Source organism: Atractosteus spatula, chromosome 8, assembly GCF_055471065.1.
Source record: "Atractosteus spatula isolate fAtrSpa1 chromosome 8, fAtrSpa1.hap1, whole genome shotgun sequence".
NCBI lineage: Eukaryota > Metazoa > Chordata > Actinopteri > Semionotiformes > Lepisosteidae > Atractosteus > Atractosteus spatula.
In genome coordinates this window covers 57649039-57667388 of record NC_142713.1, presented here as the reverse complement: position 1 = coordinate 57667388, position 18350 = coordinate 57649039, and the positions used below count along the sequence as shown (strand labels likewise).

Below are 18350 nucleotides of genomic sequence, written 5' to 3'. Positions count from 1 at the left end.
TTATGGATAGATAAGACTGTATTAAACACGTAGGGAAATTGATGTATATCAATTATAATATATATAATATATATTACTCTAATACGGTTAATCAATTCTCGTTTTGTGTACGGATATCTGTACCGAGAACACAAGCACCAAGTGCAGATACGCTTGGCCTCCTTCTGGCGATGATGTCCTCGCTGAAGGTGCGGGAACCATTGTACACAGACACGTTTTCCTCCCGACCTGTAATCAGTAACGGACCAAAGACACATAGCTGTATGGATGTATTTCCTCTGTTGTAATGCAATAAACGCAATTCTGTGAACTTTCTGAGTTTTTTTATATTCTAACTGTGCTATAGCAACAATGAAATGAAAACACGGGAAGACTCAGTGTAAAAGGGATTAGAAATACCACAGATGACACTCTTGAGTGGTTTGTTTTTCTCTTGATTATGAAAAGGCATAATTTCTGCTCGCCCCACGTCGATCGTTAAAACCGTGGTCATCTTTGGATTTAGCTGATCAGTACGAGGTAAAGTGAGCTTTCCGCGTTTCTTACGTCTCATAAGCTTCTGAAGAGCAGGTATACATGGTGTAATACTGGGTTATTTTAGAGATACAGCGTTTCTAATGAGCGCGGGTGTGCTGTTTTGCATTTCCTCCTTACTTCATTCACCATAAAGTACAGAGATCTTTTGCGGTAGTCCTAGATATGCATTTCTATTTGTTCCGGGAGTAGTCATAAAATTAATTGGTAAATCTACCGTGCCACATTTTAGATGTTTATCTGTCAACTGCACGTCCTATGCAACGATAGATGCATGGATTCTTCACTTTCAAAATTGTAAATATGGGAAATACTACATATAAGGTTCGTTAAATTAGACTCCCTAACAGTTTATTCGGAAAATGCCATTAAAAAATAAATATGACTCCAGGCGAAGTTTTTTTGATCAGAAGTGGCCGAAGGGTTGCAGTTATTTCAGCTAAATATCTTGACTTTCAAATATAATTCATTCTTTTAAAGTTTCCAACAGGCAGGCGCGATGATATACAGTACAGTACATTGTTAGTGTCATTATTGTGGCCACAGTTAGCACATGCCTTTCGGAGTTGAGTGATTTTGGCCTGATTATTATTATCATGAGTAATCGTAGTTACTATTGCATAAGATATTTTTGGTATGGGTCGCAATTTGCCCCCCTAGTTTGGTAATATACGCATTACCAGTAATATATCAAATTTAAATATTAAGAAAGAAATAATATGATTTCACCCCAAAAGTAAAAAGTCACATACGAGTTCGTGTCATTGCAATAATTTCTTTTAAGCACAAGACTGTATTTAATTTTATTCACATAAACATGAAGAAAATTGCTTAAGTAGAAAGTAGCCCAATCTTTCCTATTTTGTGCTGCACCAAAGCAACTATATTGGGTTCAGGAGACCGATAAAGACGTGAAATTAGTCGTAAGGGACAAACTAGAAGGCAGTGGGTCAGTCCTGGTGAGATATGAAATACCACTGCTTACACATGAAAGCACGAATCATGAAACTGTAAAGGTAGAAAAACAGCCAGAGGTTGGATATTAAGATATCTGATTTTCTGTAGAAAATCGAAAAGCATTGCTTGAATGTATTGCTTAGAATCTAGCAGGTTTTCATTTGGAGATAGCAGCACATTTTGTACAGAAGGTTTCAAATTAATCTCGAGGTGTTCTGTTGATCATGAGCGTTTTTTGTGTTGTGTTGCATTTCCCTCCCGTTTACACTCTTTTTTATTTGTTTTTCCGGTGTACCAGCTAGTTGAGTTAAAGATGAAGACCTTCTCGGCATCTCACAAAACCGTGTTTGTGGTGGATCATTGCCCGTACATGGCAGAGTCGTGCAGACAGCAGGTGGAGTTTGACATGCTGATGAAGAACCGCACCCAGGGCATAATCCCCCTGGCCCCTGTCTCGAAGTCCCTGTGGACCTGCGCGGTGGAGTGCTCCCTAGAATACTGCAGAATACTCTATGACATCTACCCTACTAAGAAGCTGGTACGGTTAAAGATTTGGAAGGGTCATATCCTGGGCTATCCAGTTCTGCTCCTGGAGGGATTTCACTGCGGCTCCGCTCCTACCAAGCCAGACCAGCTGGTTACTCGTTTAACTGAACCAGTTTAATAGCCTATCCCAGCATGTCAGGTGCTGAACAGCCGCAGACACAGCTGGTCCTCCAGGACCAAGATTGGACTACCCTGTTCATATCACCGAACCATGTCTTTTTACTCTGAATGCCAAAATCAATGTAAAATTCGGATTGGCTTCTTCCTTAATTTCACTGTCATTAACACACCATGTGTACTCTCCTGTATAAGTTAGAATTTAATTAAATTCAAGGTTGTTGCATAAAATGTGCCTACATTTTCAAAGAACTAAAAGGAGAAACACAACGTTGTTGAGCCCTTTTCCAGTGACGGATGAATAAGTGACACATGAAGCAGTCAAAACATGTTTCTTCTTTATATCTGAAAGAAGCAGAGGCAGAAGTGTGTAGCTATTAGAATCTAACAGAGTCGGATGAAAATGCACGAAAACAGATACTGGCTATTGAAAGTCTCTGTGTTAATGAGGCCTGTCAGTGATAATGTACTTTCATTCTGTTATATCTATGTACTGTGCTGTGTCGTTTAAGGTTAATTACATCGTAAGTGATTCCGAGTTCCACATTCTGAACAGCTGGAAGCAGGAAGACCAGAACATACAAGAGGTAACAGAAGTGTGAATTCAGATGTTTATATCCAATATAGTGTGCCTTTAGAGAGGAAGAAGACATCAGCTCGTATATTGAGAAACAAAATAAATTATATGGATGTGTTGTTTCCAATTGGGGATAGCAGAATATAAAAATCTGATTGAAAATATTAAAAACGTAACAGAGAAGTAGGTAACAGTTTGAGGTACGTGAGTTCTTTGTATTATTCGGTACAGCTCTGTTGAAAGAGTAATAGAATCTGACTCGAACCTTGGATGGGCAAACATCGATTAACAATATGATAACGCAACTAAACGTCCTACAGACCTATAAACACAGAATTCTACCCCTGTTATCTGAATACTGTGCATCACCTTGCCAGCAAGAGAAATACCCTGTATCCTAAATGAAAGAACATGCCCCAAGACTAAATCTCCCACCTTGCAAAATGGATGCCCAAAAGTGAAAGGGAATCTGTCTCCCTGTTCTAAAAATGTATCACCATATCAAGAGAGAACATTTTTCGCTTGAGGAAATAATAAAGGAAATCTGAATTTCCTAAACTAAATATAACAGCATGCTCCCTAAAACAAGTTACAAATTACTTTACCAGAATACAGTCTCCAAGACAGATTAGGGCAAGGTCCTCTTGCATGGCACAAGCTTAGAGGAAGAGAAGGTTGATGGTGTTCCTTCTTCTCTGTCTCTCTTTAATTCTTCCTTCTTTTCCACTTTTTGTTGAGTTCTAGGATCTGTTGATTATTTTGTTGATCTGTGTTTACCTGCATTTGTCAGCCCACCTACAGTTAGGCAAACACCTCAGAGGAAAACCCACTGTCCAAATAAGGCCTTTAGTAGTGCAATATGAATTCAAGTGGCAAGGCTCAAGAATAGGCCGATCTTAAAGCAGGTAACTGTCTGACATTCATCAGGAACTGCCAGCAGCTACTTAACACGGCGGCATCCTTCAGATGAGACTTAAAACTGAGGTCTTGCCTCTCTGTGGTCATCAAAAATCCCAGGGTCTTTCTCGAAAAGCGTAGAGGTGTTCCTAATGTCCAAGTTGACCGAATCACGAATAAGGGAATTCACGGATGTTATATTTTCCGATGTCAAGAACCTACTGCACTCTGTTTTTATCCTCATTAAGAAATAAAAGTCCCTTTTAGTCTGCTTATCCTCAAAGATCCTTCTTCTCTCTCTTGTTGATGTCTGTGGATGAAGCTGATGTCTGCACTGGCAGCTGTGGGGCCACCTAACCCTCGCGAGGACCCAGAGTGCTGTAGCATCCTCCATGGATTAGTGTCTGCAGTGGAAGCCCTGTGTAAGATCACCGAGTACCAGCATGAAGCCCGCACAGCCGTGATGGACATGGCCGACAGAGTCAGCAACAGGGGCCGGATTATCTGCATTACCAACGCAAAGAGGTATTGACTGGGCCAGGAGCATCGCCGACTCGGACCCGGCTCGTGTCAAAGGTTATAGACCTGCTCGGTTATTGAAGGTGGCTTTTTGTCAGGAATCCTCTGCTTCTACCCAAGTGGGAACCCACCTTTAATTGCTGGGATTTTACTTTGTGATGACAGGTGTGTCAGAGTGTCAGCCTGCAATCAGAGACATGTGGATAAGAAGTTGTGATGTAATCCTGGTCACAGTACTCATCTGAGAAATAGTTGGTGACACTGGGCTACGCAGCAAACCAGTCTCCTCTCCCTCCAGAATAGAATTCAGTTTTTGCTCTTCTGCGCATTCATCAAAGGGCACAAGATGGGACCGAGGGCACGGCACTGCCCTCGACCTGGAAAGGATGCCATTCCAGTACAGGGCCATGCAGGAAGGAATGATTTATAATATCTAGTCAAGCCCAACCAGGCTTTGGAGGTGGGAGGATACAGGAGCAGCTGTAGAACGCCTCCCCTCCCCTACTTGTTAAAAAAGTTTGGCTTTAATACTTGTTTTTTATGCGCCGTCAATACTCCCTGTTCAGCTGTTCTCAGGTCAATCAGCTAGTAAGTACCGAACATGCCTCATATGTACTCGTTCATATATTCTCTCCCACTCTTCTGCCTCTAGCGACACCCATGTCCGAATGCTGGAGGACTGTGTCCAGGAGACCATACTAGAGCAAAACAAACTGGCAGCGGGCTCAGATCGGTGAGCACACAGTGCGTCTTCGGGTACCGGGTAATTCAAGGTCATTAAAAATCTCGGGGTGTTTCTGGAAAAAAGTAGGGGTGTAACCCTGGTGTCCTGGCCGAATTTCTTATTGGCCCTTACCAGTCATGGCCTCCAGTGAACTGGTGTGTGGTGAGCGTACTGGTGCACTATGGCTCCCATGGGGACTCCACATTGGTGGTGGTGGAGGGGAGTCCCCATTACCTGCAAAGAGTTTTGATTGGAAATTCCAAATAAGTGCTCTATAGAAGTGTATGGAATTGATTTATTTTACTTCACATCTCCCTGAGGAGGCAGAGCGTATTAGCCTGCAATTAGACATGGATAAGAACCTCTAAAAATGTAAAAAAAAAATCTTTCAGTATCATTGTCTAAACACATAACATCAAACTGTCCTTGGTAATCTATAAGAATATAAATTACCTTTAGTGACATCCTACCTGTAATTAAGAAATACTTTTTTTTTCCGCCATGTGTGTAACAGAGGTGGTCAGGGCAGCACAAACTTCTGTTTTCTATTCCGCAATTTGTCCTTCCAGGCTGATGCAGATTCAGCAGTGTGAGCTGGTCCTGATTCACACCTACCCCTCGGGAGACGACACGCTGGTTTCAGACCGGCCCAGGAAAGAGGTATCTGTCGTGAGCGAACCTCCTGGGATGTGTTAGCCAGAGAGGCGTCACTTTGCCCCAACAAGAGCACTGTCCCTGCTGAAAATTTAAGAAAAAGAGACAGTGTTGTTCCAGGTTTTGTAAAGCTAGTAATGTTTTTTTTAATTGAAAATATTTTCAAACGTTCTTTCCTCTGCCTTTTGCTGTACGGTGTCTTAAATTGTTTTGTTTGTTAATGTTTTGCACCCCTGGGAATGTCGGTTTTCTTCTTTCCCAATATACTGGTCTGTGGCAGAAATTAAAAAAGCAAGTGAGACGTATTTCTCTCACTAAGGAACAGATGACCCCCTCAGAATTTCGAGTCAGCAGTAATTTGTTGTTATTCCTGCCCCTTTGTGCTGTGTGTTTTCCCACGTCTTGGCTGCTGGCTGTGAACCCCGTGACCTCTTACAGGAGAGAATGAGGAAGTACAGGCAGACTCCCTCCTGCCTTCATGCCACTTCTCCCGGGTACCAGAGCCCTGTAGTGGAGGTTCAGCGCTGAATGGAGGAGAGGTGCACTCACTCACAGCCCTGTCTGCCCAGGAGGCCTAAAGGATCAGTCAGTGAGAGCTGAGAGAGCCCTGGCTGACGCACCCTGCTCTCAGTGGTGCTCAGCCAATTCTGCGCTGTCTCTTAGAAAATCCTGCTCGGAGTCAGCTGGTGTTATAACTCGGGTTCGAACCTGTACCGGAACGCCCCACCTTTTCTTGATTTAAGATAGCGGTTGTCCTCTCACCATGAGGCAAGACTCAAGCGCTGATTCGGTAGGACGCACATATGTCTCTCCTGCCCAGATGCTGATTGCTTTTGTTCTAGATCTCCCCTTTCTTGACCAGCGAGGTCCATAGTGTGCGTGCAGGAAGGCATCTCGCGTCCAAGCTGAACATTCTCGTTCAGCAGCACTTTGACCTGGCCTCCACCACCATCACCAACATCCCCATGAAGGTAAGGCGTGTGGCCCTGTCCTGCGGTGATGCTCTCCGCATTGCTTCTTTTAGCCTTGTTATGTATTTTTTTTGTAAACATAACATCCTATCGAAATGATCTTTATATTGCTTTTCTTTTCATATCATATTTTCTGTTTCGCTAGCCCACATTCAATGTCTGTGACCAGGTTAGTACATTTTCCGTACAAGAAGGATCACAAAACTAAAGGCTATATTGTTGTAAGCTGCTCCAACCTCCCCTGTTGACCAATAATATAGCTTTTCACATGTGGTTGATCTGTGTCTCTTCACCTGCTCTAGTAGCCTGTTACTCTGTCTGTGATCCTTCGTATTGTGTTCATTAGTGATTGATGACTCTTCTGGATTTAGTGCCAGAACACTCATTATTTGTCCTTTTTGTATATTTCTCCTTATTCTCCTAGTCTGGCCTGCCAGTTTTGTCTCTAACCGTGTCCTTTTTTGCGTTTCCTATACTTTATCTTCTTCTCAGTAGCTGGATCAAATGTTTGGGGTTAACTCGAGACCCCATACAGAGATATTGTTTCTTGATGGTGCTGTTAATACAGTATATGTAAAAATATTATTATTGCCCCAAATCTTTCTTGTAAAATGCTGTAGTAACATTTAGTTTTGTGCATCTCAATTAATATTTTTATCTCTTCCTCACTGATTTATGATTTAATCTGTCTAATCCAGATTATTGTTTTACACAGAATACAGCTGGTTAGCAACCCAGTGCTGTAGCACGTGCCAGTTTTGGAGTGCGGCTTATAGCTCCTTCTTGAAATAATTTTCAGTTTGTTAACCATACAAAACATGCCATCATCTTGATAAGATTCTTATATTAATTCACCTGTGCAACCAAATAAGTTTTTATCTAGTGTCTATCTTTGAATAAAGAAAAAAAATGCCCATAAATATGTTTTTGTGGAAAAGAAAATTGATTCAGGATATCAGGATATTATCTGGGTGAGTTACTGCGTTTTAGTAGATTATCTTCATTATGAAAAAATTTGTATTGTATTTATATTTCATGCAGAAACCATCTCCATCTAACTTTGAAAGTTATAATCTCTTTTCAAAATCACACCCTGTAAATGGAAGAGCTTTTTTCAGAAGTGGTGTACTGTGTTCCTCAGGGTTAGTTAGTCGAGCTCACTTTGTGCAGGGAATTTTGCACAGCATAGAAAATGTAGACTCTTCCAGTATTTCATTAAACTCACTTTGTATTGGTTTTGTATGTACTGAAGCATTATATACCTGCATATATTTAAAAGTACTGCTTCATTCTGAAGCAATGTTTTTAGATTTTTTTGCTTTTTGCATCATGTTGAAACTCAACATTTTCTTACAATGTTTGAGATGTTTCTGTCGTTGGTCACTTAAATGAAAGAAATATGTGTCTTCAATGGCAAATAAGATGTGTTTGTACTCGTTGCACTTCTGTGTTGGTGTTTTACCTTTCCTTGGTAGTTAAGAGTGTTGTGTGTTTGGTTTTCTTTTGGACCTCTTTTATTTTTGCAATGATCAAAGGGCATGCCACTGCAGTCTGTTCACCCTGCCTTTACCCTCGAGAACGTTTTGCACTTCAAACTCAATACTGTATGCACAGGTTCTCAGTATGCCCTGATGTGAATGAAACTCTGAATTCACACTGCTTTAAGACTTAGCAACTCACCACCTACTCAGAATGTAAGCCTTCTTAGAAATCAGGTTTGTTGTGGAATTAATCGTCAACTAATATTTTTCCTAAGAAAATACCTACCTGTTTTTTTACAGCTCGTGTCGCCCAGAAATTCACTGTCTTTTTACGAAATGATAGCTGTTGTTTTTGAGAATGCTCACCCTGAGGTCTGTGCTTTATGAAATCCCTTAAGTACAAGCACAGACTTGCCAAAGTTCTGGACTGGTTTGTTGAGATGTTTTAATAATGACTCATCTTTATTCTACTGGAATTTGAGGTCTTCAGACCAACTGTAATGCATTTGGTCCACCAGTGTGATTCAGGCAAATCCCATGGTGACTAATGTTACATTATCAACAATGAACAGTAATGAAATATTAAAAGGTTTCAGGATGTATAGTATTTAATACTTATTACATTAAGTAACTCATCTTTTGTGTGAAAACAAAGCATTTGAAGACATATGTCTTCCAGTCACTTGAGACAGCCATGATGCAGTTTTTGCAAATAATAATGACCTTTTATTTAACTTGACAAATCAGTTGAGAGTAAATTGTCATTTATATTGATGCAAAGAAACAAGTAATAGGTTTATTCCATGCTGAAAAAAAGAAGAAAGGAAACACAACGTATCGGCCGTGGAGCCTTCTTCAGGTGTGAGCTGTGTTTTCTTTCTTCTTTTTTTCAGCTTGGAATAAACATATTACTTGTTCCTTTGCAGCCTACGCACGCTGACGCAGCTACCCACCTGAATTTATATTGATGGCCTATATAGCCAAGAGCATTATGCTATAATTACATAGAAAACAAAGCAGTGAAAGAAAGAACCGTCAATAAAATGTAACACAACAGGGAGTGGCAGCATTAACTAGTCCAAGTGTCAGACAGAAAAGGTTTCATCAACTTGCTGAAAAATCCTTCAGGTACAAAGTTGTTCAGCTTCTGTTCACTCTGCTAATTCTTGTGCTCATTGGCAGAGGTAAATTGAAATGACTTGAGCCCAGAGTTGTTTGTTGCTCTTGAGTGGTTTAGTTTGTTAAATCTTAGTTGGAAATACATTATGAAGATGGGGAGGTCGTTTCATGAACAAAGATCTGTGAATGCTTAAACCATTGAGGCATTTGTCTGGTATGCAGAGAAGACTCCTCAATCAAAAAAATCGATAAAAATCGCATGAGGCTAATAGAGGGGCACCCATCCAGTCTGAGGCAACAGGTTCTCAAGAACAGCTTTATAATCCATTCAGTCATAAAGATTGAGACAGTGGACATTTGAACTGTGGATTTTTATTCATGGGTTTATCATGAAGTAAAAATGTTGGTAATGTTACAAAGGGGGCAGTTCTAGTTATTTTCTATCGAATAGCATGCATTTAATTTTATCACGAGCAAAACACACTTAAAACTAAACAGTTAATTGGTTATCACCCATGACAAAGTAGATGCTGTTGAGATATCTTCAGGGTAGATGTGGATAAGAGGGTTGCCCAAATCCTCAGCTGTTAATACAGATGGAGAAAAGAGCAGGACCCAGGATGGAACCTTGTGGGACTCCCTTAGCAACAGGCAAACACTTGTGTCGGATTTTATCCACAGGATACAGTTTTGTAAGTAATTCTGAACTCTTGCAAGGATGTTTATGTCATTATCAATACTGTGCCGTGTTTTCAGAAGAATGGACTCATCCATCAGTGATTTTTGTTGATTTTAGAAAGTCCCGCTAGTACTTCTGATTCAGTGACTAACTGGATCATAAAACTGAAGCAGCTCTGGAAGTCAGCCAGATCAAACATAGCTGATACTATTATTGTCGACTTATCAAGCAGACAACCAGCATTAATGCTATATTTATTGAATTATTTTTTATATTTCACATCTAGAGAAGACCTTCAGTTGATTGAGCTTAGGACAGTAATGTTGCTACTGAAGTGTCTGGGTGAGGATAGTTTTTTTCCAAAGCAGAGTAAGAACATAACAATCTGTTAAGATTTATAAGATATTAGATTATATTAATCATCTAAAAGCTGTCAGGTACAAATGCTGACTCTATCTCTGCCTGCTTTGGTTTTGACTGGCACTGTGCAGTAAGGATGGAGACTTGCATAGAAGAAAACAGCACTGCTGTACAATGTTCACATCAGTGGCTGGAAAATCAAAGTCAGCCACTTCCCCTGAGGTGACAGACTGGACTGGTCAGCTGCCTTCTGTGTTTTACAGCAGTGACCTGCAGTGGCAAGGATAGATCTGGAAAATGGAATTGGACATGCATGAAAATAAATTATAAGCAAAACATTAAGATGCCTTTTATCTGGGTAAATGTGTCTTAAGCTGTGTGTGAATTTATTTTGGAAAAATGGCCAACCTCAGTGCATACAGTATGTAACCTTCCTGTCTGGTAATATTACTTTGGTTTGAATGATCTGAGAAATATAAGTCAGCCCGATCTCTTCGGTAGCATTTCATGTGATCTAACAAGCTATTAAGAATAGCCATTTCCTGATTTAACAGACTCCATTTTGCCTTTTTTTGACATGAAGGAAGAACAGCACGCAAACACTTCTGCTAATTATGACGTTGAGTTACTTCACCACAAAGATGCACATATGGAATTCATAAAGAGTGGTACGTAAGAAATGGATCAAAACAACCAATGTTGATTGTTTTATATTAATTGCCCTTCTTTAATACAGACAAAAAAAGTCCTGAATCTGTTTTTTTCTTTCCTTATATGTCATATGGTGGAGTATGGGTAGAGGTTAATTCCACACTGAAAAGCAGCAGTTACAGGCACACCAAAGCCAAATTTGAGATACTGATTGTTCTGTGCTTTCTTTACTTTTGTGTAAGTTGACTGATGATAAATTGAAGTCTTTTATTCAGACTTTTTATACCAGATTATAAACTGATCAAATTGACTTTCTCCTAGAGAGCATTTAATGGTCTATGAGAACAGTGAGTGCAGTCGTTTCCAAAATAGTTTTAAAGGCTTAACAGCACTTCCCTCTTTGGCATCATTTAGAATAAAGTAAGCACATACATTTGTGCACTAGTTATATTGTAAATTCTGCTCAGTACGTTTTAAGTACATAGAGAGTTTGATTCTGCCTGGTAGGGAATGTTTGTAAAATTTCAAATGGAAAACAAAAACAGTGCAATGGTAGGATAGCAAAGATTGCTGTATGTCTGCCTTTCTTGTGTATAGAATTTCAAAGAGCGTGATTGGATTGCCTCCTGGATTTCCTTTCTCAGGTGACTCATTTAGAATTACAGCTAATGGGTTTAAATTACCTGAGCCAAAGAAATAAAACACTTCCAATCACAAATTGCATCAGGTAATTACTGCCATAACAGTCACTTACCATAGAGTTTTCTGAATTACCAAGATGTGCAAAAATAACGCGCTTTCATTTTCTAGATATAACAACCTGTTTTTCGATTGGTTGAACAGGAGATCTGCACCCTCCTGGCAGTAACAGCCGAGACAGCAGCCTGAAAGAAACGGTGACGTTGAAGTGGTGCACCCCACGCACTAATAGTGTTGGTAAGTGTCAGTGTCGGAATGGTTTCATTCTGCTTGCTCTGGCAGAGTGAGTCATGCTGCCTGAGACATTGCCAACCTTTGGCCAGGCGGCCTGTCTGGCCTGTATACACCTGTGGGAATCCCTGGCCTTAGCTGTGCTGGTTGTTTTGACAAAGTCTTTAGGCTTTGTTTTGTTTTCAGAAAGGCTTTTGTTTTAGGTCTTTGTTGAGTGGAGTCTTTCAAACAAAACCAGGATTCCCTTGGGCCTTGCTGTTCCCTCTGTGGTGTAGTGGAGTTCACGTGTGAAGGTCCCCTGAGCTCGACTACCACAGGCCAGGCTCTTCCACATCGCCCAGGGGTTGCTATAGTGTTCAAGCTCCCCTGAAGATCAGGAACAGAGGCCTGCTTTCTGCTGTTTTAATGAGGGCACACACTTGCCTGTAACCTGTTTTACATTCCATCTTTCTTTATTTACGTTTCAGAGTTGCATTTTTGCACTGGTGCCTATCGCATTTCACCTGTGGATGTCAACAGCAGGCCATCTTCTTGCTTGACAAACTTTCTTTTGAACGGTAAGGCGAGAGAGTTTCAATTTAAGTACCTTTAGAGAAACAAATTGTTTTTCTTTGTGCTGTGACACGGCTGGGTTGGCGAGGTGGTAGCAGGATCTTAAATAGGGGGACTTTGGATAGCTGAAATACGCACAGATAAAACAGCATTAATAAGGTCAGGCAGCCAAACTGCTTACCGACCTTAATTTAAAGCAAACTTTTAGCTTTCTCTTAGCCCACAATATCAGTACAATGGTGTACATGCAGGAATATGTCCCTGCATGTGTGTGTTGTGATCTGGTGGAAGATCCACTTGATGTGTGGACTATGCTTGACTTAACAGAAACATGTAGGTTCTCACAATGGGAGACTTCTAGCAGAGCAAAGTCCTGTGAATAAGTGTAGGCTTTATTGTAATATATCTTTTGAGTGCAATTGCAAGATATCTCAGTTTCCTCCTCTTACCCTCAAAGGAACTGAATGTTTACCCACAAAGGAAAGCCTGTAAGGCAGGCTCAGCTGGTTGCCCTGTCTCATCCATCGTGAAAGCTTTTCGCTTGCTCCGCAGGTCGGTCAGTGTTGCTGGAACAGCCACGCAAGTCGGGATCCAAAGTGATCAGCCACATGCTCAGCAGCCACGGCGGGGAGATCTTCCTGCACGTGCTGAGCAGCACACGCTCCACCCTGGAGGACCCCCCCTCCATCAGTGAGGGCTGTGGGGGCAGAGTCACCGATTACAGGATCACTGTAAGTGCAGGGGGCCTACCTGAACCATTACTTTCATGTAATCCATGCCTCAGTATTCATCTTCCCATTGATGAGCGAGAAGTCTTGTTGTCTTTTGAACTGTGTGGACATTACTGCCCAGTGACTTCAGAACAGATTGTTGTAGATCTTGTTTTGTGTCATATGCTGTAGCTCTCTAGCAGCTAGCTTGACAGAAATTACAGTGTCAGTGTAATGAATTGACTGCATGTGGACTATCAGCGCATCTGAAAAAGGCCGCTAAATAAACGCATGCACGTCTTTACACTTGACCTTTCTAAAATGCAGTGCTTGATGTGGACGGCTAATCGTAGGAGGTTTTACCCTTTTGTGCAGGACTTTGGCGAGTTTATGAGGGAGAACCGGTTGACTCCATTCACGGATTCCAAACATCTGGAAGCATCGGATAAAGTGCCCTTGGAGAGAGCTAAGGATCAGTTAGAACGGCACACACGGTACTGGCCAATGATCATCTCTCAGACCACTATCTTCAACATGCAGGCTGTAAGTATTTTACCTGCTCTCTTTTTTAGGCTGCACGGTTGCCTTTAAAGCCATTCATTGGTTTTGCCTTTGTACGTTCGCTCCCTGCCTGTTGCTGCCCCTAGGGAGTCTGTAACTGGACTTCAGTGCCGATCTCTCTGTGCCCAGGTGGTGCCTTTGGCCAGTTTAATAGTGAAGGAAAGTCTGACAGAGGATGACGTGCTGACCTGTCAGAAGACCATTTACAATTTGGTCGACATGGAGAGGAAGAATGACCCCCTTCCCATCTCGACCGTGGGGACAAGAGGAAAGGGCCCCAAAAGGTAAGAGCCTCAGCCGTGTCCCTGTCCGACCGCCTTCTGCCAAGTTGAAGAGAGGAACAGCTGTTTGAATGTGTGTCCTGAATGCCGCGTCCTGCCCATTTGCGTCTCTCAGGGACGAGCAGTACCGCATCATGTGGAACGAGGTGGAGACGCTGGTGAGGGCCCACATCGGCAGCACGGACCGACACCAGCGAGTCCTGGACTGCATCCTGGCCTGCCGCAGCAAACCCCCCGAGGAGGAGGAGCGCAAGAAGAGAGGCAGGAAGAGGGAGGACAAAGAGGACAAGGCCGAGAAGAACGGCAAAGACGCGGAGGCGGAGAAGACGTGGCAAGAATCGGAGAGGTCCGAGGCGCCGTGCCCCTCATGTGCCAGGCTGCCTAGCAAGGCTGGGTGTCTTGTCACACATTCTCAATTCACACTGGTTTCATTACACAGTGGCATGTAATAATAATTCTAATAGTTGCTTACACTTATATAGCGCTTTTCTGGACACTCAAAGCGCTTTATAGGTAATGGGGACTCCCCTCCACCACCACCAGTGTGCAGCCCCACCTGGATGATGTGACGGCAGCCACAGTGCGCCAGAACGCTCCCCACACACCAGTTCTCAGTGGGGAGGAGAGCAGAGTAATGAAGCCAGTTCATAGATGGGGATTATTAGGAGATTATGATTGGTAAGGGCCAATGGGAAATTTGGCCAGGACGCCGGGGTTACACCCCTACTGTTTTCGAGAAGCACCCTGGGATTTTTAATGACCACAGAGAGTCAGGACCTCAGTTTTAAATCTCATCCGAAGGACGGCGCCTGTTTACAGTATAGTGTCCCCGTCACTATACTGGGGCATTAGGACCCACATGGACTGCAGGGTGAGCGCCCCCTGCTGGCCCCACCAACACCTCTTCCATGTACTCATGTAGATCCAAACTTACCACCGCACATGTCTTGGGCAGTATATTTTCACTGCAAACAGCTTTTATGACAGCCTGCAGACATTAAAAATGCGGAGAGCACCACTGGGGTTGGGTGGGCACTAGCTGGTCAGGATGTTCTCAGATTTCCACCTCAGATTTACCTCGACTCCTGCGACTTTCTGGGTTTCTGCAGGCTTGCAGGGATGTCAGTGTGACCCGCCTCTCCTCTCGTCAGCGGTAACTCTTCTGCCGGGCACACAGCTCACAGTGCGGCAGAAGATAAGTAGCGGCAGGAGTGGCCAAGGAGCATGCCTGCAGCTTCTCAATTTTTCCATACATGTCTGAACACAGTTACCGATTCCAGATTTGTGGGTGTGATCTCACAGCAGGTAGACATTCTTCTAGTAGGCCTACGCAAACTGGTTTCGTGAAAATAAAAGAAAACCACTGCACTTACCTGTTTGCAGAAGATTTGCATGGTCCCCCCATCCATTTATTTATAAAACACAGCAGTAGTAGTAATAATAATAATATAATATATATTTGTGAGCATATGTGTGGGACAAAGGACTGCATTTGAACAAAATAAAACAGACAAATTTACATTACATCACAGGTGAAAATATTTCTCGGGCAGTGCTCCTGAATTCCTACGTTTTGAAGTTGTTGGCCATGGTACATCATTGTGCTGTTTCTGTCTTAACAGAGTTCACAGAGTTCCTTGCAGGCAGCTAGGAATGAGGTGTTTGGGGGATATCTGGTCACCCATCACAAATCATGGTCTTACAAAGCAATACATACAGCCCCTTTTGAGAACATCCCACATTATAGGTCTTAAGAAGCGACTGAAGTCTCCCCAGTGGTGTGTCTGTTCTATTGCCAGGAAGATGGTATTGGACCGGTGGGGTAGAAGTGAAGCATTTTGCTGTTCTTTCTGTTTCAGGCTGAAGGGGGCATTGGACCGGGAGAAGGAGGAGTCGATCGAAGCAGAAGTCATCAAAGACTCCCCAGACTCACCTGAGCCATTGAACAAAAAGCCCCGTCTGGCAATGGAGGAAATACAGCCAGTGGAAAAAGCTAAAGGTACTGTTTGGCTCATTTATTTGGCTAATATCTTTATCCAATAATACCCATGTATGCAACTAAATGTTTTACTGGAGCAATTCAGGTGAAGTGCCTTGTTCAAGGGTACAACCCCAGCATCTCACCTGGGATTTAAATCCACAACCATCCACTTACAAGTCCAGAACCCTAACCACTGCTCCTCACTGCTGACGCACCTGAGTTTTAATACCGCACTTCCTTTTCATCAGGTAAACAACCGACCCTGTCTTAGAGATCATGGAATTTCAATTTTCCAATCACATAATGAATTTTTCAGAAAAATTTGTTTAATAAATTAAGGGAGACAGAAATACCACCTGTATGGTTGGGCTTAAGGACTGGAGTGGAATTGACAGATTCCAAAAACACAATGAATGTGCCACACTTTAGGGCTGTGGTTCTCAGTCCAGGTCATTGGTAACCCCCGTGTCCTCTGGTTTGTGCTCCAGCTGAGTTCTTACTCACAGGCTTGTTTATTTGAGTTCATTTGACCTTTTCATCTCTTAGCAAGCTGCATGAGATCGGTAATTGGTATGAATTGCCTTGTGCTTAATTTCAGGACTTCCCTCATTCGTGTGAGTTAGCTGAAATATAACTCTGATGGACTGAAGGAAGAAGACACACACTGTGGGGGCGTCTGATACAGTGTTATTTCCACTTGTGTCCGAACATCATCAGTTGATTCCCCGTTAAGAGCTGTTCAGTAATAAAGCACAGAAAAAAATCTTAATTGGCTGGTTAAGGGGAGACAGCATAAAATTGTTTCCTGATACTGTTAAAAATAATACACTTTTTTTAATACACTTTTTTTTAAAATAAAGGACTGAGCACAGATCTGTTACAGCCACCGGTTGGAACAAAAACCAGAAGACATAGATACTCCAGGCCAAGGATAGTGAACTACTGCTGTAGAGCAATGTTAATGTTTCTGTTAATATCAGTTTATTTTGTTGCATCGTGAGCAGTAGATGGGTACAAACCTACTGCCTTTTGATATAGAGTTGAAATGTATATTTGCTGTCAGTAAATGATCTCGGCACCAAAAAATGTTCAGTTAATGAAAACTGAGTGTTGTTATTGTAGGTCCTGTCTCGTTATTTACACTGTGGACCAACAGAATAAATGCAGCCAATTCGAGGAAGCATCAGGAATTTGCTGGGCGATTAAACTCTGTGAACAACAAAGCGGAATTATACCAACATCTCAAAGAGGAAAATGGGTTTGTATTTTTGTTCGGATTACTGAAACACGTCACACTTGCATGTTTTCAGAAAAATAACTCTTACAGATTTGTGATATCGATTAAATGTTTATGACATAATTTTAATTTAATTTAATATTTATGGCATACTGTATTACTCATAGGGCAATAGGGAATGACCTGCCTTTCTCAGCCACCTGACCAATTGCTCAGAAGAAATGTGTGAATTTATCTGCTTTCCCAAATCAGGCTTTCACATATTGGCTATGAGAAGTAATATAACTTCATATGTTTCATTATATTTTTCTATTTATATTTTATAATGAATACTATTTTTATAAATGAATGAATATGATAAAAATACATGAAATATTTTATATTCTATTGCTCTGCTTGCAGGGTGGACACTCATGAAAATGGAAAAGCTACCAGATAATGAAGACAGTTACATGAAAGAACAGAGAACGAACTTTTAGTAATGACCTGCCAACTTGGTGCAGCCTTGTTGTACTTGTACAGGAAATTATTTTAGTATGAAACTATAAGAAAGGTGTGTGGTGGAGTGGTGGTTAGTAGCCTGACAGCTCTCGGGTCCTGGCTTGGCTTCCCAACCGAGACCCTTCTGTGTGGAGTTTGCATGGTTTCCCTGTGTTCACTGGGGGTTTTCTCCAACATTTAAATTTGGTTACTTCCCACCTCCCAAAGACATGCTGGTTAAGTTAATTGGTGACTCTAAATTGTCACTGTGTGTGCTGTCCCCTCTGGAGAGTAGACCTGTGCTTTGAGGACAGGCTCGGGGTTGCCATTACTTTTACCAGGAGTAAGCAGCTGTCTGGAGATGGGGGGATAACGAGCTGGTTAACACAGATTGACTGCATCCTGCCCAGCTCCAGCTTTTTATTGTTGACATACTGTGTACAAATCAAGTGTACCAATTACATGAAACAGCCTTTTGTTTATGTCCTGAAAGACCATTTTCATGTCTTTCATTTTACAGAAGTGTGTTTATAAGGTTGCTTGCAGATTTTGTGACAAAAAATAAAGTCAGTGGCTCATAGTCTCCTCAATTGGTCTTTTTACTGTATAGCTCTTGTTTCAAGGCCCAAAATGAAGCACATCATCTCCCTGGGAGTGGGTTTTTTTATTTCACCTAAGGTCAAGAATGTGGTTGATTTGAAATTGTTAATTAAAAGCAAAATTTATCTTATAAAATGGTGTTCTCTAGTAGCTGAGGACAAAATGATCTTATGCTCGCAAAACAATGTATGGAAGATAAAAAAATAACCTGTATGTAAGACACGGAATGTTT

The 18350-nt window shown here is 41.8% G+C and overlaps 1 protein-coding gene across 2 annotated transcripts; it reads left to right on the top strand.

Moving 5' to 3' along the window:
• The first annotated feature begins 239 nt into the window (after positions 1–239).
• On the top strand, positions 240–18105 carry ints13 (integrator complex subunit 13). 2 transcript variants are annotated; one of them, XM_088923872.1, is made up of 18 exons: positions 240–519; positions 1790–2029; positions 2667–2741; positions 3951–4153; positions 4800–4880; positions 5441–5531; positions 6368–6496; positions 6642–6665; positions 10719–10803; positions 11630–11722; positions 12184–12273; positions 12821–12999; positions 13354–13521; positions 13669–13823; positions 13936–14166; positions 15680–15819; positions 16924–17059; positions 17441–18105. In XM_088923872.1, exons 2-18 carry the CDS (start codon positions 1805–1807, stop codon positions 17475–17477), a joined length of 2142 nt encoding a protein of 713 aa, XP_088779998.1. In that variant the 5' UTR covers positions 240–519; positions 1790–1804; the 3' UTR covers positions 17478–18105. The 2 variants fall into 2 exon arrangements, with proteins under 2 accessions (XP_088779998.1, XP_088779999.1); XM_088923873.1 differs by lacking the exon at positions 6642–6665.
• The last annotated feature ends 245 nt before the right edge of the window (positions 18106–18350 follow it).